Source organism: Scomber scombrus, chromosome 1 (genome assembly GCF_963691925.1).
Source record: "Scomber scombrus chromosome 1, fScoSco1.1, whole genome shotgun sequence".
NCBI classification, from domain to species: domain Eukaryota; kingdom Metazoa; phylum Chordata; class Actinopteri; order Scombriformes; family Scombridae; genus Scomber; species Scomber scombrus.
Window position 1 is genome coordinate 14,944,859 of NC_084970.1, and position 25,301 is coordinate 14,970,159.

At 42.1% G+C, this 25,301-nt stretch overlaps 1 protein-coding gene across 1 annotated transcript in view; it reads left to right on the plus strand.

Moving 5' to 3' along the window:
* The window catches only part of ush2a (Usher syndrome 2A (autosomal recessive, mild)), a 231,796-nt gene that overhangs the window by 120,566 nt on the left and 85,929 nt on the right, over window positions 1–25,301 (plus strand). The window contains 9 exon segments of the mRNA XM_062427527.1: window positions 1,154–1,305; window positions 2,792–2,939; window positions 4,372–4,527; window positions 6,842–6,989; window positions 11,141–11,283; window positions 19,508–20,184; window positions 20,841–21,010; window positions 21,103–21,269; window positions 21,476–21,564. Of these exon segments, the coding sequence (XP_062283511.1) occupies window positions 1,154–1,305; window positions 2,792–2,939; window positions 4,372–4,527; window positions 6,842–6,989; window positions 11,141–11,283; window positions 19,508–20,184; window positions 20,841–21,010; window positions 21,103–21,269; window positions 21,476–21,564 (1,850 nt within the window).

Consider the following 25,301-nt stretch of genomic DNA (forward strand, 5'->3'; position numbering starts at 1 on the left):
GTGTGTATATCTGTATTGAGCAATAATAAAACCCACACATGATTAAAGCAGAATAGACTCTTAGTTCTTAGCACTGATCTTTTGAGCCCCCTGTATGCATTTTTATTAAGGAAAAGCACATTTGGCGCCGTACTGTTCATTTTTTTATAGGCGGATGTAATGTAATGTAATTATTGTGCTGGTGTAGGTGTGCATGAGCATGTGTAAGTTTCTATCTTCCTGTGTGTGTCTTTGGAGGTATGGTGCACCTGTGTGTGTGTGTGTGTGTGTGTGTGTGTGTGTGCGTGTGTGTGTGTGTGTGTGTGTGTGTGTGTGTGTGTGTGTGTGTGTGTGTGTGTGTGTGTGTGTGTCTGTAGATTAGATTAGTTTTTATGCGCACACCTATTCGCACCCACATTTGTGTGTGTGAGTGTGCATGTTCGCTGTAGTACCACTGTCCTTCTCAGGGCCTTTATTCACGTAACGCCTTTGGTTACATTTTTCGTCTTAGTGCTATTTTCATCATTGGATCACACTAGGACAGATTGACTGGCAGGTCTGGAGCCCCTAAGTCAGTTTTCATTTACATTTTAATCCAATGACCCAGACTGCATCCAAAATAGCAAAGCTCACTTTGTGATTGAGATTCCTCGTAGTCTGGACACAGTACTGCAATGTATGTTAGTGTCCGATGCTAACAAAGCATGAATAACTTTTTAAAAAATGTGGACATTGTAGAAAGTGACACCAAAGAAATGCAAAAAATGTGTTGTCTTTCCATCAACAACAACATATTTAAATGAATGGATATTCTTTTTCAAATTAATGGGCAATAGAGTGTTGACATTTTCTTCAGTCATACATAATTCTTTTGTTTTACGGTTCGACATCAGAGTTTGGGTTATAATGTGTTTAGACTATATTAGTCACAGAAGAGGGTTCAGAGCAAGGAATGGCTGTAATGTGCTGATGTATAAATGTAAAAAAAATTATATGTTTTACAGTGTTACTCATATACAGTAAACTTTTTGTGTTAAGTCCAAACTTAACTCACAAGTTGCCTGGCTGAGATTCTCAGCTTACTATGACACAGTAATCGTTTACTCCTTTAACTTATATTTTTCTTCTGTATCAACTTTTTTGTGTATGTCAAAATCATGTGTTCTTTTGACAGGTATTATAACCAGTTATGGTCTCTGGCTAGATGGAGTTCTTATTTTAAACTCCTCCCAGACGTTCTTTGTGGTGGATGGACTCTCTCCATGGAGCCGACATGTACTCAGACTTCAGGCCTGTACTGCACGTGGCTGTGGCAAGGGACCAATGGTCAGTGAAGTGCTATCATTATCAGACCAGATATCATATCACACACACACACACACACACACACACACACACACACACACACACACACACACACACACACACACACACACACACACACACACACACACACACACACACACACACACACACACACACACACACACACACACACACAGACACACACCAATTGTGTGTCCCTTGTCTCCCTTGTGAGATTTTAGAAGATAGGCATGCTTAATCAGTCAGTGATGTGACATTATCTCTGTTTACTCCTGAGCTTACCACTGTGCCCTTCAGTGTAATATTTATTCCACATAAACTGTAGTTGCTGCTATCAAAAACATAAAACACATAAAACTGCACCTCTGAAATATGCAAATATTTTATCTTAAGTATTTAGAGCAGGAAAAGTACAAGACAGTAAACACATATTTTTAAACGGAGAATGAAGATTATCACTGTAACTAACACTGACACTGACACACAAAAGCACAGGTACTTGTGTAGCATATCTACTCAGACATTTATAAAGTTTATGTGTGTGTGTGTGTGTGTGTGTGTGCGCGCCACTGGGTCTCATAAAGGTGATCGATTCTCTCAGCTCAATAACGAGGGTTGGCGTGACGACAGTGACATTTGGTAGGAAATGCCACTCCACACTCAACGATGTCTCTGACGACAGGCCATTTTGGGGGGCATTTTTCCAATACAGACGCCATATTTAGTCAAACACTGCGGGAACAGCTGACACAGCAGAACAGGAGGAGAGGAAGGTGGTGGGGGGGACAGGATGAAGGGAAGAGGAAGAGATGACAGGATGGATGGGAAAAGGAGAAGAAAGGAGTGAGGGAAGAAGGGAATCTAGGGATAAAAGTAAAATGATGAGGATAGAGTAAATGGTCAGAGCAAAACGAGAGATGAGCTGGAAAGTGTGGATGCGAAGGGCAGCAGAGGAGAAGGTAACAGGAGAGTGAGACAGGAGGAAATGAGACAGAAGAACAGAGTGGGTGGAAAGAGATGGAGAGACAAAAGAAAAGATGAGAGGTACAGCAGAGAAAGGAGAAATGTGGCAGGAGGGAGAGAGACACAAAAAGGAGGGACAAAAGAAAGACAGAGGCAGAGAAAATACTTGCCAGATGTTTAGAGGGGTTTCATTTTAAAATGACACTGGTTAACATATTAGATTTCAACACCATAACTAACCCAGTCAGTGAAATATATCTAGATTATGACCCTTATCAAATGGAGGCATATTTTATGTTTTCATATTTCATATTTCATGTTTCATATTTCATATTTCATGTTTCATGTTTCATGTTTCATATTTTCATATTTCATTCTTTAGTATTCATCTGTTGCAGTGATACCATTTACACACTGTATGAGCAAGTGTGCTATAGTGCCTGTGTGTCTGTTCTCATGTATCTATACATTTGAATACACATGTGTGTGTGTTTTCTTGTTTCTTGTTATTTCATTTATTAAGGTGGAGATGCGTACATTAGAAATGGCCCCAGAAGGCCCTATCTTCTTGGAACTGACCAATCACAGCTCTCGATCAGTCCGTGCTCGCTGGACGGCCCCACCCAGACCAAATGGGAACCTCAGCTACACACTGTACTATAAAAGCAAAGGTAACACATACAGCGGTGTTCTCCTTTTCTCCCTCACTCTCTCACAGACACTTCATAAACATTAAACCCCAACACACACATATGGCCTCACATACCTAAAACACTAGATATCACACTACAGATTATTTTACTCAATTATCACGTAGTTTCAAACATTCATGCTCACACTCAGATATTTACACTGTTCTAAACCTAGATGGTTCATCTAGGCCTTCTAGGCTATAAAATCTGGCCCATGTGCTCTCTCCTTCTCTGTCTTCCTACTCTTCCATGGATTCTCCATTCCTGAAGCCAGTCTTTCAAAAAAAAATTTGGATTATACAGTAGTCACTGCTGCCTTCTTGAGAGCACTTTTTTTTTTTTTAAATGGTTAATCTAAAATGAGTAGAACAGGACAGTATGGCCGGAGATGCATATGTGTGCACATACACACACATGCTCATCTCAGCATCGTCACAACTTAGAATGAAAGTCAGACATGAAAAGGGGAACTGAAAGGACGAGTAATCAAACCATAGGGATGGAGAAAAAACAGGAGAGAAGAAGAAAATATGTCACTGGAGATGATTCAGGAGTACAGTACAAAAAAGTAGAATGAAGCTGGAAGAATAAAGGCATGTGGTGGTAAAACAATGGAATGGGAGATGAGCTCATATTCCATACATGGATTATAAAAGATCGCAAGCAAAAAAAAGAGAATATATGAAGAACAACAAAACATCAGAGTAAATAGAAAAAGGAGGACTGGACAGGGAAGAAAAAGGGGGAAGAAGAAAATTGATGAGATGAGAACTGGGGAAACGGCTGAACACACAGACACACACACACACACACACACACACACACCAATCCTTAACTTACACAGATTCACCAAGTCTCTCTCTCTCGCTCTCTGTATCATGCAAATACAGAGACAGAGTCAGGGACTTTGATCTGTGCCTCACAGAGGAACAGACAGATTAAAATGAGTGGAGAGATAGATAGAAGAGGTGTAGAAGAAAGAGAGAGATGGTGTTTCGCTCTAGTTACCCATAACCCTTTTGTTTCTTTGATACACACGGCCTTCATCAGTTCACACAGAAAGTGTGTGTGTGTGTGTCTAAATAAATGGGAAAGGCTTGCATTGCATTGTAATTTGATCCCTTTTCTTTGACTACCCTTGCATAACCTCAGTATGGAAACCTCTCTTTGATCATTCTTAGTTAATCTCAGTCAGTATTCCTCTTTCTACAACTCTATCCCATTCTCATCTGTTTTCCCTCTCTTGTTGTGTGTATCTTTAATTAATTGCTTTTTTGCCATCATACTGATGACACCAATAAATAAATGTGCCATGAAAACTAATCTCTGTCTTCCTCCTCGCTAAATATATACATCATGCTTGTCCAAAGACCTTACATGTCCCTCTTTCTGTTTGCCTGTTTTCTCTTAGATGATGAGGTTATGTTGGATGGAAGTACAGCAGCAGGCAGCTGGTTGTTTGTTACTGACCTGCAGCCTTACAACACCTACACCTTCTGGATCCAAGGTTGCAACACACAGGGTTGTGTTGACAGCTCACAACTCAATGTTACTACGCCCCCAGCAGGTACTTACATTAAGAACAAAAACACACAAAGATTTTCCTCCTAACAACTAACTCTGATGCATGCTAAACAACTATAAGAATTAGATTGTGTAGATATAAAATAATCTATTACTGTGCAGTTACATGGAATATTTCTCGCCTATAATTAATGCAAAGACTGATTTTGGTGGCTAGTTGAGGAGAAATGTCATGTTTATAGAACTGTTGCTGTTGTTTGTGCAGAACTGTAGCTTTATTTCACCAAGTCAACAAGTCATAAACAATACCAAATTCTTATCCCATTACTCTGATGCTAATATTCATTTTGATCTTAGTGAACTGAAAATATTCCTTTTTTTAAAATTACTTTGCAAAAGATGAAGGAGTCATTCAGTAGCAGTGATAAACACAGACACACACACATAACTGATTTTACTTAATGGTCTGAAGACGTATTTGTGATTTAAAAAGCCTGTGTGCATGTATGTGTTTTTGTGATCGTGTAGAATAGATGCTGATTGTGCATACTGATAAATGTCAAAGCTGATCAGAGCAGTCTGAGTATAACGGTAAACACGCACTAACACACAAACACCTATGAACACATATCTCACCACTTTAGCTAATATTAACTAAACTGTTTAGTACCTACACACACACACACACACACACACACACACACACACACACACACACATTTCTCAGTCAGAGAACAACAAAAGACAGACTTCGGAAAGTTCTACTGTTCAAGTTCAAAACAAAGGCATAAGAAAGTATAAATTTTAAATACCAGACGTTTCCTCTCTTTCTATCTCTCTTTCTACCTCTGTGCCTCTGGCATCTCTTTAGACTTCTTTAAGGCAAACTGTCTTGATGCGTCCTTGTTCTATGAAAGAACAGAGAGAAGATAGCGGAGCAAGAGACAGAAGAGCAGAGGAGGAGGAGAGCAGAGAGAGAGAAGTGAACATAAAAGTGCATAGTTTAAAACGATTAGTGACACCTCTGATATTGTACCTGCTAACACAGCATGAGAGAGACACAGGCTCACCAACAATGTGTGTCTATGGGATGTATGTGTTTTGTGTGCGTGTGTGTGTGTGTGTCTCAGAGAGGCAGAAATCAACCTGTGTTTAAAGGATTACCCACACAGGAACACTTCCTCTCTCAAACACACACACACACTCAAGGAATGACAATTGTGCTGATCTGGATCGTATGAATTAAAGTCCAACTGAAAATGCATTTTTTGGTCTGCTACAGCGTCACTTCTGTTCTGACCTGTGTTGGGAAATTTACTGCCTGTGTTATTTTTTTGTGTTAAATGTGTGTGTGTGTTTCTGTGTATGTACTGAGGATGATTGTGGCCATAGTTAGCTATTAGTGTGATGAATTATGTTGGTGAGCCACTTCTAATATTATTCTAAAAGGGTGTGTGTGTGTGTGTGTGTGTGTGTGTGTGTGTGTGTGTGTGTGTGTGTGTGTGTGTGTGTGTGTGTGTGTGTGTGTGTGTGTGTGTGTGTGTGTGTGTGCGTGCGTGCGTGCGTGCGTGCGTGCGTGCGTGCGTGCGTGCGTGCGTGCGTGCGTGCGTGTGTGTGTGGGTGTGCATTTCTAAAAGCCATCCTTAGCACAAGATGTCTTCAGCAATCAGAGTCTTGCTGTAGTGGAATAAGACCACTGTGTTTGATTGAAGGGTCACTTTATAGGGAGGAGCTGCTCTTATTTCACAGTCAACACTACTGTCTCTCATTTTCTCCTTCTGTTTGTTGTCCTTATCTCTTTTATATTCTGTCTTTCCTCACATCTCGTCTATTTCCACTAAGAACATGGTTATCATACTGAATCAAGATGTTTTTACTGATTTTCCAACCCTAACACTATGCTATCATGCTCAGCTGGAAAAGTGGGGAACTACTGAAAGAGCAGTGTTACACTACTTTGTGTGTCTTTGAGTGTGTTTGTGTGTGTGTGGGTGGGTGTGAACGAGAGAGAGCCAGATCGTAGCGGTAGTTTATCAGTAAATCTGGCAGCTGGTTATGGTGCTCTCGTCCTTTGCTGTTTTTCCCTCTATGTCGTCCCCTCCCATCCTCTCTCTTCTCTCTTTACTTCTGTCTTTCCTCAATCATCTCTTCTTTTTAAACTTCACTCTAAGCAAAGCCATATCCAGTTTGAGGTCAGGTGTCATTCTTTCAAAATGCAGTTAAGCAGTAAGATTAATAATGTAAACTCTCTTGTCGTCTGTCTTCATTCCATCCCTCTTGTCATCACCTCCATCCTCCTCCGTCCTTGCTCACCTGTTCCTTCCCAATCTTAACATAATCTTTCTCTCTCGTTGCAGCCCCGGATGGGTTGTCACCTCCGAGGCTGGTCCAAGCAACTAGTATCAGTCTGAATATATCCTGGTCTGCCCCTGCTCACTCCAACGCACCAGGCCCTCTTCACTTCACCCTGCAAATGAGGACATTGCCACAGATGCCTGTGATACGGTGAATAAGAGCATCAAATACACAGACACTGCAGATAAACATGCAAGTTTGCACACACTTGTTCAAAGCACAGACAAGTGTTCTGAAAAAAAGAGAAATATGATAATAAATAGCATAAAAGAATGAGAGACACACAAGCACTCCATGACAGACACACTCAACACATATCACATACGTATGCACAGAGACCTAAAATATGTGAACACACACATATGCATACACATATACATACACAGGGGTACATTATACAGCACAGCTGAATATGTCACATCAATATGACAGACCATCAAAAACACAGAGAGGGAATGAGCTGGAGAGACGGGGGGTAGAGTCAAAAAGATAAAAAAATCAAAGAGAGGGCAGATGGAGAGAGAGAGAGGTAGAGAAAATAGGATAGAATAAAAGGAGAGAGAGGGTGTGCATCTGATATGTATTCATTACATGCTTCCTGACAACAAATTGCAATTTAATCCAAGAAGAGGAGGCTCTCATTCTGTGGTAATAAATAAATGACTAGCTACATGTATTATATATCAGACAGCCATGCCCTCCTCCTCTTCTGCTATGGAAATCTCATTGTTCCCTGATTTATTCATTCATTCATCCCTTCTATCCATCTGATGCTAAATGGTCAACGGTCCCTCATTTATGACAATATTCTTTTACCTTGTCCTGGATTCCTTTGTATGATTATATGATATGGGATCAGGAATGACATGAGGATGTAATCAAAAACTGTGAAAATATTATACATATTGGCAAGATAGTGTGTTACTCTTGACATTAAACTTGAAATTGTTTTCAAAAAGAATACATTATTCCATCCATCCATCCATCTTCTTTCCGCTTATCCGGGGTCGGGTCGTGGGGGCAGCAGCCTAAGCAGGGAAACCCAGACTTCCCTCTCCCCAGCCACTTCGTCCAGCTCTTCCCGGGGGATCCTGAGGCGTTCCCAGGCCAGCCGAGAGACATAGACTCTCCAGTGTGTCCTGGGTCTTCCCGGGGGTCTCCTACCGGTGGGACGTGCCCTGAACACCTCACCAGGGAGGCGTCCAGGAGGCATCCTTACTAGATGCCCGAGCCACCTCATCTGGCTCTTCTCAACGCGGAGGAGCAGCGGGTCTACTCCGAGCTCCTCCCGGATGACCGAGCTTCTCACCCTATCTCTAAGGGAGAGCCCAGCCACCCTACGGAGGAAGCTCATTTCGGCCGCTTGTACCCGCAATCTCGTTCTTTCAGTCACTACCCAAAGCTCATGACCATAGGTGAGGGTAGGAACGAAGATCGACTGGTAAATCGAGAGCTTTGCCTTTTGGCTCAGCTCCCTCTTCACCACGACGGATCTGTGCAGAGTCCGCATTACTGCAGACGCCGCACCGATCCGCCTGTCGATCTCCCGCTCCATCCTTCCCTCACTCGTGAACAAGATCCCGAGGTACTTAAACTCCTCCACTTGGGGCAAGATCTCATCCCCTACCTGGAGAATGCACTCCACCCTTTTCCGGCTGAGGACCATGGACTCGGATTTGGAGGTGCTGATTATCATCCCGGCCGCTTCACACTCGGCGGCGAACCGATCCAGTGAGAGTTGGAAGTCACGGTCCGATGAAGCCAACAGGACCACATCATCTGCAAAAAGCAGTGACCCAATCCTTAGGTCACCAAACCAGACCCCCTCAACCCCCTGGCTGCGCCTAGAAATCCTGTCCATAAAAATTATGAACAGAATCAGTGACAAAGGGCAGCGGAGTCCAACCCCCACTGGAAACGAGTCCGACTTACTGCCGGCAATGCGGACCAGGCTCTGACACCGGTCGTACAGGGAACGGACAGCCCATATCAGGGGGTCCGATACCCCATACTCCCGGAGAACCCCCCACAGGACTCCCCGAGGGACACGGTCGAATCCCATCTCCAAGTCAACAAAACACATGTGGACTGGTTGGGCAAACTCCCATGCACCCTCAAGGATCCTGTAGAGGGTGTAGAGCTGGTCCACAGTTCCACGACCCGGACGAAAACCAAATTGCTCCTCCTGAATCCGAGGTTCGACTATCCGATGGACCCTCCTCTCCAGTACCCCCAAATAGACCTTACCAGGGAGGCTGAGGAGTGTGATCCCCCTATAGTTGGAACACACCCTCCGGTCCCCCTTCTTAAAAAGAGGGACCACCACCCCAGTCTGCCAATCCAGAGGCACTGCCCCCGATGTCCACGCGATGTTGCAGAGTCGTGTCAACCATGACAGCCCCACAACATCCAGGGCCTTGAGGAATTCCGGGCGGATCTCATCCACCCCCGGGGCCCTGCCACTGAGGAGCTTTTTGACCACCTTGGCGACCTCAGCCCCAGAGATAGGAGAACTCACGCCCGGGTCCCCAGACCCTGCCTCCGTACAGGAAGGCGTGTCGGTGGGATTGAGGAAGTCTTTGAAGTATTCTTTCCACCGATCCACAACGTCCGGAGTCGAGATCAGCAGCGCACCGTCCCCCCCATACACAGTGTTGACGGTGCACTGCTTCCCCCTCCTGAGACGGTGGATGGTGGTCCAGAACCTCTTCGAAGCCGTCCGGAAGTCGTTCTCCATGGCCTCACTGAACTCCTCCCATGTCTGGGTTTTTGCCTCAGCGACCGCCGCAGCCGCCCCCCGCTTGGCCTGTCGGTACCTGCCTGCTGCCTCCGGAGTCTCACAGGCCAAAAAGGCCCTATAGGACTCCTTCTTCAGCTTGACGGCATCCCTCACCGCCGGTGTCCACCAGCGGGTTCACGTATTGCCGCCCCGACAGGCACCGACCACCTTGCGGCCACAAGACTGGTCGGCCGCCTTGACAATGGAGGCACGGAACATGGCCCACTCGGACTCAATGTCCCACACATGGACACCCTTATGCTTGAACATGGTGTTCGTTATGGACAATCTGTGACAAGCACAGAAGTCCAATAACAAAACACCACTCGGGTTCAGATATGGGGGGCCGTTCCTCCCAATCACACCCTTCCAGGTCTCACTGTTGCTGCCAACGTGAGCGTTGAAGTCCCCCAGCAGGACGAGGGAATCCCCAGAGGGAGCACTCTCCAGCACCCCCTCTAAGGAGTCCAAAAAGGGTGGATACTCTGAACTGCTGTTTGGACCATAGGCACAAACAACAGTCAGGATCCGTCCCCCCACCCGAAAGGCGGAGGGAGGCTACCCTCTCGTCCACCGGGGTAAACTCCAACATACAGGCACCAAGCCGGGGGGCAATAAGTATTGCAACCCCTGCCCGGCGCCTTTCACCAGTGGCAACTCCAGAGTGGAAGAGAGTCCAACCCCTCTCGAGAAGACTGGTTCCGGAGCCCTTGCTATGCGTCGAGGTGAGGCCGACTATATGTAGGCGGAACTTCTCAACCTCGCGCACCAGCTCAGGCTCCTTCCCCACCAGAGAGGTGACATTCCCCGTCCCTAGAGCTAGCTTCTGCAGCCGAGGATCGGACCGCCAAGGTCCACGCTTTCGGCTGCCGCCCACCTCACATTGCACCTGACCCCTTTGGCCCCTCCTACGGGTGGTGAGTCCACGGGAAGGGGGTCCCACGTTGCCTCTTCGGGCTATGCCCGGCCGGGCCCCATGGCCCCAGGCCTGGCTACAGGGGGGGGCCCTGGTGACCCGCGTCCGGGCAGGGGAAACGAAGAACCATTTGTAGTACTCATCATAGTGGCCTTGTGAGCTACGTTTTGTCTGGTCCCTCCCCCAGGGACCTGTTTGCCATGGGAGGCCCTACCAGGGGCATAAAGCCCCCGACAACTGAGCTCCTAGGGTCATTGGGACACGCAAACCCCTCCACCACGATAAGGTAGTAGCTCAGGGAGGGGAGAACACATTAGATTACATAAAAAAGGTTTTCTTGAAATAAAGCAAGCATTTACTTCCTTATATGAAATATGTTACAATACCCTCAAAAAACAAGGATGTGTACAAGAATGTGTGTTTGTGTGTCTGTGTAGGGATCCATATTGTCCAATTAAAAAATCACAAATTCACTAGCAAGTATTGTACTAGATCACCATTTGTAAAGTAAATTATTGGTTGTTCCTCTTTGAGCAGCTGTTTGCATTTAGTGCTTTTTGACCAGATCCAAGTATGTGTCAGTAACTGTTTTTGTTTTTGTTCTAGGCTCTTGGAAAACGCAACTGATACCTTTTCCTATTATTTGGATGGCCTGTCACCATACACACAGTACCTGTTCAGAGTGGTGGTTTCACACAAGCATGGGCAAACAGTTGGCCCCTGGGCCACACTGCACACTGCTGAGGACGGTAAGTACACTTACACACGTGCCCAGGTAAAAATGAACAAACTTGTTATTCACAGACGCATGCATTTACACCCAGTTTTATTGCACACAATGTAAAACAGCAAAATAGAAAAGCTATCAATGAATAACCATGAAAAAATGATGAACTATTACAGAAATTATTACATTGCTAGTGGTTGGGTTCTACAGGCTACACGAGCGGCATGGCTGTAGGGATGTCGGTCAGTCTATCACCTCGTCCTGACTGAAATATCTCAACAACTATATGAAAATCTATACTGACATTCATGGTCTCCAGAGGTTGAATTCTATTGCCTTTGGTGATTCCCTGACTTTTCCTGTAGTAGCACTAGCACCAAACAACTATTGGTTGGATTACCCTAAACTTTTGTACAGATATTCAGAGCCAAGAATATGAATCCTTGACTTTCCCTGTAGCACTGCCATTAGGTTGACATTTGTGGTTCATGGTATTGGATGGGTTTCTGTGAAACTTGGTTCATACATTGATGTCTCCCTCAGGATTTATAACTTTGGTACACCCTTAACTTTTCAGGTAGCACCATCATTAGGTGAAAAAAATCACTTTGTCCAATACTTTGATTTATGACCAAATACATGCAAAATTATGACTGAGTTGTGATGCCTGGATGCTCATTTCAGCAACATAGCCGAGCGTCACAGTTGAGTGGTTGGCAGGTGACTGGCAGCAGTTTGTTGTCAGTTGGTCTATGCCGTTATTTGGCCATTAGTGCTGTTCAGTCAAAGTTAAACTCCAAGATTCAGACCGATCCCTTGATTTTAGGTGATGATCTAAACAACAGCCTTATGCATGAAACATGTGGTCTGTAGTGTGAGAAATAGAGCCTCTGCTTAGTTTTCTTTTATTGTCTTAAAGTTTTGATTCTATTAGAGGATATTTAATTATTGGACATTAGTGGAGGCGGAATTACTCAAAACATTAAAAAATGAGGAAGGTGATGGAAACATAAGCACAAGCAAGATAGGGTGAAGCACACTGATAGAGTGAGATTTGTATACTGTAAGGTGTGTGTGTCTGTCTGTGAGTGACCTAGCCAGTGTCATTGTGGGCTAATTGCTGTAATAGAATCATATTAGCCACTGGAACAGCCTCCTCAGTGCAAAGTTATAAATTAATTAGTACCACGCTATTATCACATACATTATCATTAAGCAGCTGAGATTTGCATACATTGGATACATGCACATGTACACACTGAGAAATGTGTATGTACACATGTATGTGTGGTGTACGTATACATACACAGTCACATGAACACAAGTGTAGTTACACACTGATGCATGCACACACCCATTCAGATACACAGAATTGCAGACATTTAGGAATCATTAAATTATGGCCCTGTGCTTTCCTCATTGCTATGCAGAATTAAATTACCTCTAGCACACACACACACACACACACACACACACACACACACACACACACACACACACACACACACACACACACACACACACACACACACACACACACACACACACATACACACAAACACACAACTACACTGTCAAACAGAATGAGCTTTCGTTTTCTCAAGTACTCAACACTTATTGATAAGTTATAGGACAATATGTGTGTGTGTGTGTGTGCGTGTGCGCGCGCACACGTGCTTGTGTGTGTGTGTGTGTGCGGACTGTAATAGATGTGTCCTTTAGGTCATACTGTGCCCCATTGTTCAAACCTCCATCCCTCACATTTCCCTCTCTATGCCCCCCTCTTACACACACACACACACACACACACACACACACACACACACACACACACTGAGAACATGTGTCATACACATACACCCTTCGTGTCCTCCTTATCAATCATGCACCTCCTCATGCTCACAAGCAGTAACACATGGTCGTGAAGTTTCATGCAGATGAACTATTTCCCAAAAGCACATAATACATTGACTGACACTGTGACAGTTTAAGTGTAGGAGGGAAAAAAAGTGTTTAACTGGAGCTGTGACCATAGAAGAAATGATAGTCGTGTGTTTTATTCCTATCCACAGCTCCTTGTTCCTTAATGATTACCAATAATTGCTGATAATTAAATGTCATATATTACAATTGAATCTAACATCTGTTCATGGACATGTAGACTATTGTTAAAATGTGAATATGTTGAATTATTTTAAAGTAAGCATAAAAAATTCCTTTGCCTCAATAATAGAATACAGTACATGATAGGTAGAGAAGCTTTTAAGAAGAAGGGATTTAAAACTAAGATTGGAGAAAGCCAAGTGTAGCCAGATTGGATTTTTCTAACATTGATGTGTTATTTGTCACCATAAAGCCATCCTCTCGTCGTCTTCGCAGTGACAGGAAAGGCTGCATTCCTCTCTTAATCTCCTCTCACACACTACAAGAAAAGACAACTTTTACTTTTCATTCAGAATGATTTCATGTGTAGTAAGGCCAGTGGTTATGTTGTAATTTTTGTTGTTTTGATAAGCAACATTGATACATAAATTCAGTCACACAAACACAGGTACATAAAACTGTAAATGAGCAAAAAACCTTCACATATACAAACTCACAAATTCACCTACAGCTAAATGTGACCAGACACGTTCACACATGCTGAAGTGACATATACAATAGATCTTTATATATGTGCTCATTTTTTATAGTAGTTCAATATTCAAGTTTTACCTCTTTTAGGGGAGATCCCCCCCCCCCCTAACTGATCTGTTTCAGTAGGTGTGAGCTGTAACCTTGCAAGGTTTCTGCTTTGTTACAGTATATACTACACTGTGACATGGACCTTCATTAATATGGATTTGAGTATATATTCTATATTATCTCTGTCATCACTGTCTCATTTATTTCATTTTTCTCTTTCATCTATTGCTCTTTCTTTCTTCCCCCTCTTTCTAATATTTTTGGTCATTCTTCTGTCTTTCTCCATTTGTCATACCTCTTCCATTCTCCCTCTTTCTCTTTCTTTCTGTCTTTTTGTGGGTTTCACCTCTTCTATTTGACAGACTAGCCCCTTTAAGTATTTACAAGAGAGAAACACAGGGAGAGAGAGAGACGAGAGACGAGAGAATAGAGAGAAAATAAGAGAAGAAATGGAGAGAAAAGTGAAAGGAAAAGTGGAGAGAGCAAAAAGGTAAAATGAGGAATAGAAGAAAAAAGAGGGAGAGAAGAAAGGAGAGGGCTAATGACAGAACAGAGAAAGAGAGAGACCCATGCTTCCTCCTTTCCTTTTTATCATTCCATTAAAGTTTTATATCCATCTTTTTAATGTAATTTGGTCCCTATGAATTCCTGCCGCTGCAGAACAGACAGACGGCTCCTGTGAACATAAACTCTAGCCGTGTTGGACAGCTCCCTTTCCTCTGTCTACTCCCATGTTCACACCAGCTAAGTGATCTAAGAGAGTGTGTGTGTGTGTGTGTGTGTGTGTGTGTGTGTGTGTGTGTGTGTGTGTGTGTGTGTGTGTGTGTTTGTTTCTGTGAGCAGGATGTGTGTATTTGTGTTATAGAGTGTTATAGAGAGTATGATTAAAAGAACCGTTTTGACAAAATGATCTTAGCCAAGCAGTCTTAGAAAGTAAGTGTGTGTGCAAGTGTGTCTGTGTGCATGTTTTTGTGAGTGTGAATGAGAGTAAGAGACTGAGAACACTTAAAAAAAAAAAAAAGCACTCATGTACCTAATTGAACTTAGAGCAGAGAGTGTGAAAGTGTGAAAGAAGAAAAAAACAAAAAACAACATAATTGAGGTTAGAGGTAATGACACTACACAAAGAATTCATGTTATTTAATGAATGAGTGACTCCATTAATAAACTAATGTTTTACCTTATTTCCCCCGTGTTTTGTCCAGTTAGCTTTCCTGAGGAAATATTGAAGTACTGTAAGCATAATTCAATCATTATTTTGCTTATCAAGAGATAACTAGAATATTGTATGTACACTGTTACATGCTCACTACCTGAACATGTATTTATATTGTGCTTTTTGATTTTTTTTCTTTTACACGTACCAGAAGGAAAAATACACAGTATTTCTTCAGTAGTCCCGTCGTATACTGACGTATACTTGCATCTTTTATAATATTTTTAAAAAGATCTTTTTAGCAGGGATATATTCACCCTGATTTAAATCATGCTCATTTTTTTCCAAAGCCATATATTTTGCAACTTTTTGTAGCCTGGAGTGAAATAAATCACTCCCAAATAGTCAGCAACTGAAATTGATATTGAAAAATTTGAATGATTGACTTGAATTCAAAGGCATTTTGGTGTTCATAGTTACTTAAAGGCTAATGCACAGTACATATAGTCATGATGCGATGGATGTAAATCAAACTCATGACCTTGATCATGCATCATCCTCTTTCTCACTTGCTCCTTTTTGTCCCCATTCGATGTCTCCTAAAGCAGCAATGACATTAAATAATGTGTTGAAAAAATAAAGATATGAAATGCAATGTAAATTCTCACCGTATTGCTTGTCACGTTTTGACACCATGTCGTAAGCATCTTGATAACAGTAAAGCTCAGCGTTTGTCCTCATTATGACTCCTAGGAGCCTCAACTCACCTTCAAAAGCCCAGTCACCCACATACACACATGTCCACAAACCCACACATGTACACACAGGACCCTGTGTGAGGCTAAAAATAATACCCTTCCTCTTCTCTTCACATGGATACACACTGATGTACACACTTAAATATTCACGACTGAGCCTTACCTACACACAAATACACACAAGAACCTACATAACATATATACACCCTCAAGTATACATACACACACACACACACACACACACACACACACACACACACACACACACACACACACACACACACACACACACACACACACACACACACACACACACACACACTCCTAACTCCCTCCCCCCCTCCTAGCCCTTGTCAGTTGATTGTGTTATTACTATGCTAACCAAATCCTTATAAATGTGATTTAAGGCTTGGCGGCCCCACACTCCTGTTTTAGCCTTCTGCTACTATGTTTTACTGGAGAGAGGAGGAGTGAAGGTGGGAGGTGTGGAGGGCGGGATGAGGGGAGAGGGGAGAGGGGGAAGAAAGAGGGAAAGGCTTGAGGTCAGAGAGATGGAAAAACAGAAGAGGTGAGCAGGAGAGGAAGAGATGAAGAAGTCAGGAAACCAAAGACAGAGAGAGAGAGAGAGAGAGAGAGAGGAGGGGGGTTGCTATGCATTCCCTCAACACTCGTTCCCTCCTACCCAGCAAGCAGTAAAGCGTCAGTAAAATTTAAAAAAAGGAAAAAAGCATCACCTGCATCTTAAATGAAAATTTCAATTGAAAAACTTAACAGCCCTTCAAATTGCAGAATTTTACACGCGCCAGTAAAGCCTAAATAACCCTCAACACTTAGGAGAGGGAGCATGGGGGAAGGGGAGGAGAGAGGGAATGAGGGAGGAATGGGGGGGTAACAACAGGCGTTACTTTGGGTGGGTGACATGGGCTGGATCAAGGTGACTGAATTGTGTTTTGTGGTGGAATTATTTACAGTTAAATACTTTCTATCTGTGTTCTGGCTATCATTCTCTCTATTCATCACTCTTGTGTCTTTGTATGCCTGTTGTTTGATCAGAGAGACAGGGGGAAATACAGTAGGACGGAGAAGAATATAGTCGAGCAGAATGTCTAATTAGACAAACTGGTAGAGAGACACCCCAACCTGCAAGATGAACGAGCACACAGCAAGGCACATAGACAGACAGGGAGATGGGCTCCTTGGTTATTCGTGGGGTTCAGTGAACCTTTGGTGGTAATTGAATCAGTGTGAGTGCTGAGTAGAGCTAGCATAAAAACCTGTTAACCCAAAAGGTCAACTCTCTGCATTGTTTATTTAGCAGGGAGAGCAGAGAGAGGGAGCAAAAGAGAGAGAGAGACCGCAACACAAAGCACGAATAAGGGAGAGAGAAAGATGCAAATGAGAGGGGGGTGAAGGGGGAAAGCGAGAGGGAAGGAAGGGGTCACAGAGAGGAAAAGGGGAGATGGAATAGATGGACAGAAAGAGAGAGAGATGGAGACAGAAGGAAAGATGAGTTGTTGGGAGCATTTGAGATCTGTAAAATCAACCAAGCTTTACATCACTATTTTTTATACCAGTGTTTATTTCTGTTGGAGATAGAAAAGAGTGTGTGTGCGTGTGTGAGTGTGTGTGTGTGTGTGTGTGTGTGTGTGTGTGTGTGTGTGTGTGTGTGTGTGTGTGTGTGTGTGTGTGTGTGTGTGTGTGTGTGTGTGTGTGCACGCCTAAACATTTATCAAACACTACGATTTTCAGAACTTTTTAAAAAGATTTTCTTGCTTTCTCCTGTTGTTTTCAGCCAAAATAAACCATGGGTCAGTGACAGTTTGACAGAAATAGTACTACAATAGATGTACGCTAAATACACCAGTGGACTATCAATTTGGATTGGGCATTTCACAATTATATTGATTTAAGGTGACCTGAGGATAATCTGTTCCATTACTTCACTGCAGCAGTTAACTCTAGAAAGTCAAATCACCTAGATCTACAACATGGATAACAGATCCAGTTTTGACAACTAAGGAGAATAAGGAAAGAATAGAAGAAAGAATAGAATAAGTCATAAGAAATTATGATTTATATTAGTTTCGATAGGTTGCTCTTTAATGCTCGAAATTTTCTCAAGTTATTTGAAATATGGGAAACGTACAGATCCACTGCATCATAAAACTTAAATAAAGGATGAATAAAATAATTTTAATGGTGTCTTATAACTAATATACCAAGACATTTTAAACTTTTAGCAGAACTGGGACATCCTGGGTTGAATGTTAACATCAGAGTTTATGTAAAATAAGGCTGTTAGTACATTGACTGCAACACATTCACATGCACAACCACTGTCTTATGTGCAAGCATGCTGTCATACACACACACATACTCGCTTGCACACTTTATCTCTCATACACTCATGCACACACACTCTCAAACACTCATCTTCTTTCGCTCTCTCTCAGTCTCTCTCTTACACACACATACACACACACACACACACACACTGCCATCTGGGAAAGCCGTTAGCGGTTAGCGGTTAGCGGTAGCACTTAGCGACGCAGCACGCTCTCTCAGTCCGCTCAGTCACCTTGATCTGCTTGCCCTTCACACAGCACCATTACTGCTATACTGCATCACTGTGTGTGTGTGTGTGTGTGTGTGTGTGTGTGTGTGTGTGTGTGTGTGTGTGTGTGTGTGTGTGTGTGTGTGTGTGTGTATGTGTATGTGTGTGTGTGTGTGGCTACGTGTGTGTGGCTACGTGTGTTACAGTAGGAAGAGTGTGTGTCTTTGTATATGGACATGCATCTGTGTGTGTCCATTATAGAGAAGTACAGTGGGATGTAAATGCAAGGGGAGGAGGAGGGGGGCATTACCTTCAAATTGAGTGAAATATCCCTCTGACTACTCTTGTGTAGCTTCTTATCCGTGCATGTACATGTGTAAGTCATACGTGTGAGTGTGCCTGTGGCCTGATGTGCATGTCTCTCTGCCTGCATACTAGTGAGGATCATTTTGTGTTCTGGACATAAAATTTAAGGTTCTCCTAGGAAGTGAGAACGGCAGTAAACATGAATACACAGTGGACCCAAAATAACAACTCTAGTTCTGCAAAAAGAGGTCTTGTGAGAAGTCACCACAGATATGATTACAATCATGTTGGTCTCATAAGGCCACATTTCTATCCCTCTCTGCTAAAGCAATGGGTCATATGATTGTATTTGCATGCTTGTGTATGTATGTGTCTTTTTGTTTGTGTAAGCATTGATGCCAAAGCCAGGTCAAAGTTGTTGTAAGGGAAGAAAATGTTCCCAGCAGTCCAGAGTGGCTTACACTTCACTCCCTGATTTCCCACTTGAAAGATCGTCAGACTCCCATTAAGCAGTCACAAGTACCGCATAAATACAATCTTGGTTTGCTCAGGGGGAGAAATTGAGAAAGAACAAGAGTTTTAATTTAATCCCTTGGATAGGGATGGTAAAATCACTCTTTGTCCTTCTGATGTCATTCTTGATGTTACTTGTCAAATAATGCTTTAGAACAACCCTCCTCCTCCCTCTTTTATAAGCACACATGCATAGAGTATGATTTTCTTTTTTTTTTCTTTGCCTTTCCCTGTTGCTCTCTGTCTCCATCTGTTTTTCTCTTTCTCCCTACAGGTCCAGGAGCAGTGGACACTCCAGCAGTTTCAGGGCTCCATCCTCGTAGTGTGACAGTTACTTGGGTTCCTCCCTCCCAACCAAATGGCATCATCACCAATTATACCCTCTATCTTCACCCAAGCTCTGTCTCTGCTTTAGATGCCAAACGCAGCTCAGTCTTCAGCTCCAGCATGACCCCCAACTCAAACTTAGGTCCTAACTCAAGCCCAGCACCCAGCACTGAGGGTAGACACCTGTACTCGAGGCATAACCTCAGACCGACATCCAATCTTACCACCCTCAGCTCGAGCCAGCTCTCTGCATCTACTGTCAGAGCACACACTAATAACCCTTTCTCTGGCTCTACACCTGGTATTTTAGAAGACTACCAGGTTGAGTCCAGTCATGTAAACAATATAAGCCGAGGCTCTGGTTCCAACTTATTCCAATACAGTGAACCTAAAACCATCTCCAATGTAAACCCAAGCTCCAGTCTCTTCCTGTCAAACCCAGAATACAATTCTACCAGCTTGAATAATGATCTTTTTATAAAACAAGACCTCCTCCACAGACTCTCCAATTATTCTAGTGCAGCTTCAGATTCAAGTTCATTCCCTCTATCAGCTACTGTTCCAGGGAACACCACCAGCTACACTTTCCTCGACCTACTGCCATACCAGATCTACAACCTCCAGGTACAATATGTTGTTTTGGATTATGGTAGAACATAGGGCTGTATTGTATAATGCAATAGATTTTTCCCAGTTCAGAATGAGCCTAAGTTTATGTTCTGCTTGTTCAACAGTTGTTTGATAAATTGATATTAAACACATTCTGAGAGGATTTGAATTGCTATTTTTATTCTCAGTCTTCTCATTTTGGCACTGGTGATTTTGTCGTTGTGTTGCCTCTTTGGGGGCGCAAAAAATTCCTCTATGCAGGAAAAACCCTGATTATAAAATAAAAACATATAAATGCAGTTATTGTATTATAATCAATTATTAATCTCTTTTCCAGACTGATTATATTAATTAATATAAATGCAATAACTAGATTTTTTTCTTGACAATTGAATAATCTTATGTTTGCAGTAACAGATGAGACTAAATTTCAATATGTCACTGTTTCCTTTATTTTTCCTACCATATTCACTTTAATAATTACTGTAGCATGGTTGCAAATGGTGCAAGAATGAAAGATTATTGACCGAAAAATAATAACATAATAAACCATGTTATTAAATTGTTCTCATCACTATTCATTTTGATGATTAATTGAGAAACTGCAGGCTTCACAATGATAACACTAGATATTACATTTTAATGTTTCAAAATTGTTTTCCAACATCTAGCTGGCAGCCTGTACAAGTGTGGGTTGTTCATCGTCTGGGACGTCTCAGCACTTTCGAACCCTCCCAGCTCCCCCTGAAGGGCTTCCTGCACCTCACGTATACTCTGACACACCCACCTCTGTTCTCTTGTCCTGGGGTGCACCAGAGTGGAGCAATGGACCACTGGAGCGGTAAGAGATGTTCACATGCTGTACACTTCAGTCCCTCTGTGACACTCATATTTGTGTTTAAATATCTGTACGGCATCTTGTGCTGCTCATAGGTGGGTGATTGAGCGCAGAGTTGCACGGACCAAACAAGTCTCCACAGTGGGTCATCTTCCACCTGACCCTCCCCCTCTTTCCTTCCTGGACTCTTCATCAGCTCTAAGTCCCTGGACTAATTACCAGTATCGACTTGTGCTCCATAACCAGGCTGGCAGCACCACAGGTAAAGTTAATACTGTCCTTATTAGAAATGAAATAAAATCAAGATGTTCGTGTTTTGCATTTTACACTGCCTGGTTAATTCCTAATGAATTCCACAACTGTGTGTCTTAAAAATTATCTTTCCCCTTGTCAAACCAGAGGCCTGTGACTTGTTTTATCGCAGTTGCATATTTTACCATGTATTCATGTATTGATATACACATACAGGACCCTGGGTCAATATCACCACCAGACCTTCTCGGCCAGCTGGTCTCAGTCCACCAAGGGTGAACATCTTGGGGCCAGAGTCACTTCAGGTGAGGAAACTTTTATTTTGACTAGACTTTTAACAGGTTCATTGAAATACTCTTGGAGCTAGAGTGAGAGCAAGAGATATCATGTATTGAGGTACCTCTTGGTGTATGTGTATGTGTAAAGACACACTTTACTATACATATATACAGTATACATATATGAGAAATGGCTGAAGCATGCAAATATAATCCATGCTGGCCCCACGCTGCTAGTTATTGTGAATTACATTATATTATAGTTCATTAACTGGATAGAACATTGAGTATTTCAGAAAATACCAATGTTTTAGTCTCTTTAAATGGAAAATACACAAAAAGTACAATGCAACTTCATTGAGAATCTCTCCAGTCACTCTGAGTTTGACAGCATAGAAAAGACAAAGCAATGTCATACTGATTCCTCTGTCTTGGGATTTAATGAGAAATAAAAACATTCAACTCAAGGTCCCCTTCAGAAAAATGGGAGGGGCTGTGACCCTGTCTGAGGAAGCGTCCTTCCTGTCCGCCATTTTGAAGGAGGGGCCAGAGTTAAGTTCCAGCACTGGCTAATCCCACATCAAGGCCTATCAGTGAAAGGCACAGAAACAATATTGTATGCATGCGCGCGTGCACACACACATGCATTTATGCACTCACAACCCTGTGCTAATACTAACAGCAGAAAAATGCTAATGCTTGTCATCATTTCAGAACCTCCCCTGTCATCTTTGCTGCAGCACAGCTTTAGGGGTCACAGGCACAAGAAGGAAAGTGTTCCTTCCTGGTTGTTGCTAATTGGACAGGCAGGCAGGCTGCTTCCTGGGTACCAACTGACCTTGACTACACAGAGGATTTTTAGTATCTCCCTTCATTTTCTAAATGGCTACTTTTTATGTTATCCTCTGCACTGCATATCATGTTTTCCTCACTTAATGATTATCCTATTTTCCATTTTTCTTTTTTTGCATTTTGTGATGTAGGCCTTCCTCCATAATCATTTTAAATACTAAACAATTTATTCTTGATTCTTCTTTCAAACAACTTTTCTTTTCATTTTGTTGTTTAATTTTACGCATAGTCTTTATCATTTTTAAATCCAAGTGGAGAGAGTAGTATTTATATTGGTAGATGGTTTGTGTTTTTTCTGAGTGTGCTTACATGTACATTATCCTTTTATTTAAATAAGGATATATATGAAGCTGTGAGGTGGAGCAAAATTAGGACGCTCGGTGAATGTCTGTTTCACACAATGTGATCACAGTTACACATAGAATTGTTTTTGTACACATGCTCAGCTGTTTTGCTACAAATTATTAATACATTTTAGGTGATTCTGTTTAGGGCGTCCAAAAGATAGATTTGTAAAAATGGAAGAATAAGGGTTTCTGTTACCTTCATGAAGTTAGTTTCAAGTCCTGGCTTTAAAGGTCCAAGTCAAGTCCCCTGTTAAGACCAACTAGTCAAGTCAAAATTTTCGATTTTGTGTTTTGAGTCCTAAACAAGTTGTTATGTGCTTCTGACCCAGCAGCCGATTCAGGCTGTCTGAGGGGCAGGGGCAAAAATATATATATATAAAGAGCATGTAAATAAAGAAAATGTATGCATGTTTGTGTTAGGGTTAGGGTTACCGGCTACATCACCAGTGAAGATTAGCACATTAAATGGTGACTCAGCCTCTGTATTAAAAGGGATTTACTTTTTAAACATTTATTTTGCAAATATATCTATAATAAAATACAGTGAATGCATAATGTTTTTTTTTTTTTTCTCAAACACATGTATAGTAAAAACATGGAACTATAGAGCTGGTGGTCTTGTCAGGGAAGTGCGAAGCAAAGCTGATGAAATAAAATGGAGAATTCTTTTGGCTGTGAGTTTGTAAATATTAATGACCTCGTTATGGTCAATTGGGATGTCCCTCTTAACAGACAACAGCAGAAGATCTGAGATCTTTCATCTCCACATCTGTTTCTTAGCAGGGTCTTGATCAGCTTTAGTTTGGAGAATGATCGCTTGACTGATGCAGTTGTTACTGGCAATGTATATTTTGAGGAGTCTTATTGGCTTTGGAAAGACTGTGTCCACATCATCTTCTTTAATAAATATAAGCAAAAAAAAATTGTGACCTGTACCTCAAAACTGTCGTAGGATCAAGGTTACAGCTGCGCTGATCCAAATAATCTAAAGGGGGTGAAACTGAGCAAAATAGTGAGCAGTACTGTACCAAAATCAACTTAATGGAATAATGTCAACTACAACGTGTTTTTCAGGGTGCTTTATTTACCTAAAGGTCAGCCTACATACACATTTATTTCTACCACGATAGGCTGTCTTCTCCATCGTATAGGGCAACTTATAGGGCAGAGTATCTCATGTTCTTCACTGGAAGGACACTTCATCATGTTTTTTCTCCCAAACAGTGCACCTTATAGGACACTTTTTTATTGCAAAGTGCATTCATTTCTGCTCTTCAGTATGTTAGACTTGGAGGAATCCTAAATTGCACTTCCCTTTTCCACTAGGAGGGCACCCATACAGATCCTCCAGCTCATCCCGTCACAATGACAACTCATAGCTTTTGGGGCCACCACCACTTGTGATTGTTTGTTGTATCCACTGTGAGGAGTTTGTTCACTGCACATTTTTTATAATACATTAATTTATATTTGGGCCTTGGGAGGATATCAACTCATCACAAATCTAAAGATTAAACTCCAAGCGTCATTGGTGTTTGGGTCTAATTCAAGTTGCAGTTATTTTATGATTTTGCCAGGCCGAATCAAAAGTCATAAGATTTGTGACTTGAGTCCAAGTCATGTGACTCAATACCACAGATCAGATATAGCCAAGAGTTCATGCATTTTTTCATCTGTGTGTTATCTGTTTTAATCTAAAGTTGTGTCTGGTTCTCTGTTTTTTTTTCTATTTCATTCAGATGTAGTAGGGATTCGTTTTCCATTGTCTCACTCATTATTACTACCAGAATAGCTGTTTTTATTCATATGCTTATAAGATAATTCTTAATACATGAGACGTATTGATCACACTGTGGTCCACATCTGCGATGTCCATCATACATTATTTTCATTTTAACCCAGTCTTTTAAAAAATATGTGTGGGAATTTGATCTCAAATATTGCTTGCACAATGTCAAAGTAAATTTAATAGTCAAGTGATACCATTGATACATGTAGGATTAAATTGTAGAATTGTATCGTCAGCCAGGAACGTCGGCACTCTCTCGATACCTTTTTTTCTGAATGTAATAGCATAAATGCACAAAGACAAGCACACATACACCATGTCCTTACACACACACACACCAATTCTCTCTCACTTCTAACTTTATCATCCATCTCTCTCTCTTACTCATATACATATAAACACATATACAAACACACACACACACAGACTGTACTGGCCTTAACCCCAGTGGTCTGTGTCAGCCCAGGGTCTCTGCTGTCTTCACCATCTCCAGATTACATCAGGCTATTCAATCTGTAAATGACTTCCACCACAAAGCACACCCAACACGCACTTTGGGAAATGAGCTACCTAACTCAACATGACCCTGCCCATATGTGGCTGTGTCTGTGTGTATGGCTCAGTGTGCGTGTGTGTGTGTGTCCTGTATCACCTCACGGTGTCACTTGTTAAATGAATATCAAGGTTGTATGAGAAATAATTATTCTTGACATTCATTCATAATATTCTCCTCAACATTGAGTACTTAATCACCTAAACTCATGTGTCTCAATGAG